This window comes from Guillardia theta (genome assembly GCF_000315625.1).
Source record: "Guillardia theta CCMP2712 unplaced genomic scaffold GUITHscaffold_80, whole genome shotgun sequence".
In the NCBI taxonomy this organism is placed as follows: domain Eukaryota; class Cryptophyceae; order Pyrenomonadales; family Geminigeraceae; genus Guillardia; species Guillardia theta.
Window position 1 is genome coordinate 370274 of NW_005434594.1, and position 3771 is coordinate 374044.

The window sequence follows — 3771 nt, forward strand, 5'->3', positions numbered from 1 at the left end:
GTAACGATTTCCTGTAACCTTTGTTGCTCTTTAAACCTACAGGCATCCTTAATCATGAGAAGTCGTCTTTCCAGAGTTGGAGGTTCCGTTTGCTCCCTCGATCGAGCGGACTCGATAGGAGCTCATATCCCCATGCAGCCTGTGAGAGGAGAGGAGAGGAGAGGAGAGGAGAGGAGAGGAGAGGAGAGGAGAGGAGAGGAGAGGAGAGGAGAGCGGATGCAATTAAAGTTTTGGGAAGAGGGAAAGGGAGAGAACGGCGGGACAAGGGACTAGAGGAGAGAAGGGGCAGGGAGGTGACGAGCGAAGAGGGGAGGAGAGGGGAGAAGAGATTCACCTCTTTGTTCTTGGCAGGAGGAGGAGCGTCCACAGGCTTCTTGGGGCCGTGGATATCGGGGAGAAGCGACAGGGAGGAGGAGGCAGAACACTTCACTGCTCTACCCTCCTGTGGCGGCAGAGAGGAGGAGGAGGAGGAGGAGAAGGAGCTCGATTCTTTCACCTGCTTTCGGAACTTCTCCACTGCCATCCTGGCAAACTTTCCTCCCAGGTATGGCGGCAGGATCTGATTAGCAATCTCCTTCCTCCACGACGTTCTTGCCGCTTCCTCCCACGACATCTCCTCCTTCATTCTTCTCCTTTTCTCCTCCTCCTCCTCCTCCCGGTGAGTTGCCAGCGGCGTCGGCGCGTACGCCTGCAGCTGGAGCTGGTCCAACATCGTCATGAGCTGATCGGGAGCTCGAAGATCGTGGGGGAGGGACGAGGAGCGGCGGGAGGAGGAGGAGGAGGAGGACAGAGCTTGCTGCTGTTGTGAAAGGAGAAAAGAGAAACCCTCCACCACCCGCCAGAAAGTCGCCTTCCTCCCCACAGCGTCTGCCAGCATCTTCTGCAGCACCAGCATGTCTGTCAGTCGAAGTGACCCTCGGGTCCCTTCCTCCTGCTCCTGCTCCTGCTCCTGCTCCTGCTCCTGCTGCCGCTCCCTTCCTCCCTCCTCGTCCTCGTCCTCTCCCTCTCCCTCCTTCCTCGCGCGTCGCTTCCCGTAGTTTCTGATCCTGCTGTGCGTACTGCTGCTGCTCCATGTTGCGCTTGCTCGGAGGAACAGGAGGAACTCCCTCCCTCCTCCCTCTTCCACAGCCTTTCTCGCCGCCTCCCCCAACGCTCGATGGCGCTCCAAGAAACTTGAGTCGACGAAGTCGACGGACCACGAGCGAAAGCAGGCAGAGAGCTTCCTTCTCCTCCTCTTCCTCCCCATGACCTCCTCCCCAGCTCGGAACCTCTTGCTCCTCCTGCTCCCCTCCTGCCACCACTGCAGCGTCCACCACAAGGCTGACAGCAGCATTCGCTTCAACACCCTGCTCTCTTTTGCCAGCTCCATCCTTTCTCCGATCTTCCTGTCCCTCACTTCATCCCTCATCCTCCGCAGGCTCTTCTTCAGCGTCCTCCTCCTCCTTCTCAGCTGCTGCTCCTCCATCACTTCCACGGCGCTCCTCCTCCTCTCCTCCTCCTCTCTCCACAGCAGCAGCATCTTCTGAGCAAGCCGAAGGCGGAAGCGAAGGCGGAAGGACGCAACAACTCTCCTCCTGTACCTCTCTGTGACAGCCAACTCGTAGAGCGCGCGGAATGATCTGATCACCCAGATGTTCACCCACACCCTGACCGCATCGTTGAGCAGATCTCGGTTCCACCTCCTCTGCTCCGCCCTCCAGCTCCACTCCAGCAGTGCTGCCCTCCTCTCCCGCTGCCGGAGCGCCAGCAGCACCTCCCCCTGAGCATCTTCACCCTCACCAGGAGGGCTGCTGCTTCCTTCCAAGAGGACATGGCGGAGGTGAGGGAGCTGTTGGCCCATCGGAGCATGGCGAGTTTCCTCTTTTCCCCCCTCCTCCTCCATGCCATGAAGCACTGTCGCATGCTGCTTCCTAGCAGGCTGAGCACGACCGACGAGCAGCGCTCCTGCACCTTCTCCTGGAGCTCGTAGAAACTTTCCATGGCCTCCATCCACCTCCTCCACGCCTCCCCCTCCACCACCCGCGCGCTCATTGTCCTTGCCTTCCGCTTCCCTGCCGCCCGTCGCCGCCATGCGAGGAAGCAGTCGACCTTCCTATCGCTGAGGAGGGCGGAGAGGACGAGGCGAAACCTGCTCGACGCCTCCTCTTGCACCCTCCTGTTCATTTTCGCCTCCGCCACCAAAACTTTCCATTCAATCACCACCGCCTCTTCCTCGCTCCTCCTCCTGTGCCCCACGTAGGATCGGACGCGGATGTTGAGGACAGTCCGGCCCCGCCAGGAAGAGAAGGAGAGAAGGAGAAAGTCAGCGGAGAGCAGCAGCAGAAACTTCTTGCATTTCTCCCCGACCCTGCTGAAGGTCAGCACGACTTGCTCCCAGTGGTCCAGCCAGGAGGAGAGAGCAAAGTTGCTCCAGTGACGGTCGTGCAGGCTTCTGGCCTGTTTCTCCAGCCGCGTCCTCCTCCTCCACTCCTGCACTGCAAGCTCGACGACACGGAGGCCGAGCAGGAGGAGAAGTCGCCGGAGAGGTTCAGCAGCAGAGGAGGCGAGGTCTCGGCCCTCCATGACCGCCTCTTTCCACTGAAAGAGGAAGGAGAGGGATAGTTTTCCGCGGCTGAAACTGCTTGCTGTCTCCTGATCCTTCCGCTTGCGCTCCTGCTGGAGATGGTAGGAGATGAAGGAGTTGAAGGAGAGGTAGAGCGGGCGGAGGAGGAAGGGAGCCAGTTTGCGCTTGAAGAGTTTGCATCGGGCAGCATGCAGGTGGAGGAGGAGAAAACTTTTGTAGAAGCAGGAGCGAGTGATGAAGAGGCTCATGCGATAGAGCTTGCGATGATTGTAGATCTGAGGGAGAGAGTGAGTGAGGAGAGAAGAGAAGGGAAGGGAAGGGAAGGGAAGGGAACATATATCGGGAAACAAAGAGCAAAACACACATCATCATCATCATCATCATCATCATCATCATCATCATCATCATCATCGTCATCGTCATCATCATCGTCATCATCATCATCATCATCGTCATCATCATCATCATCATCATCATCATCATCATCATCATCATCATCATCATCATCATCATCATCATCATCAACAACAACAACAACAGCAGCAGCAACAACAACAACAACAACAACACCATCATATTCAACTCAGTCATCTCACCTGCTTCATCAGCTCCATCACGCTCTCATCACGAAACAGTCTCAACCTCTCATCGTTTACTCTCTCTGTTGCAACTTGCAGAGTCCTGGCTGCCATAGACAAGGTGTTTCCTCTCTCCTCCTCTCCCCTCCTCCACTTGCTCTCTTCTCTTCTTGTTTCCTCCAGCCTCTCCTCCTTCCTCCTCATGTCTTCCTTCCAACATATCAACACTTCCTCCAAGTTTCTTCTCTCCTTCGTGACACGTTTCAGTTGGAACTCGATCTCTGTCTTCGCCTTGAAAAGTTCTTCACTCTCTTGACTCATCTTGCCAAAATCCGCATCGTCGCTGAAATGCTCCATCACCCATTCATAACGCATCTCAATATTCTCCAGCTCCGTCCTCCTCCTCCTCTCCTCCTCCTCCAGCCGCTCCCCTTCCTCCTCCATCCTCTCAATCTCTTCCCTTCCCTTCCTCAGCTCCTCTAGCAGCTCCCACACTTCTCCTTCAACCTTGCGCTGCATCGCTCGTGCTTCTCTGTACTCCTCCTCCGCCACCTCGTGCTGCTTCCTCCAACCTCGCTCCTCCTCCTGCTCAACCTCGTCAATCCTCCTCCTCCTCCTCCTCCTCCTCCT

The 3771-nt window shown here is 56.8% G+C and overlaps 1 protein-coding gene across 1 annotated transcript in view; it reads right to left on the bottom strand.

Annotated features, from left to right (window-relative positions):
* The window catches only part of GUITHDRAFT_143935 (hypothetical protein), a gene marked incomplete at both ends in the record, with an annotated part of 11047 nt that overhangs the window by 228 nt on the left and 7048 nt on the right, over positions 1–3771 (bottom strand). Inside the window, 4 exons of the mRNA XM_005825866.1 lie at positions 335–442; positions 497–1732; positions 1780–2838; positions 3160–3726. Of these exons, the coding sequence (XP_005825923.1) occupies positions 335–442; positions 497–1732; positions 1780–2838; positions 3160–3726 (2970 nt within the window). The remainder of the gene's footprint in view (positions 1–334; positions 443–496; positions 1733–1779; positions 2839–3159; positions 3727–3771) is intronic.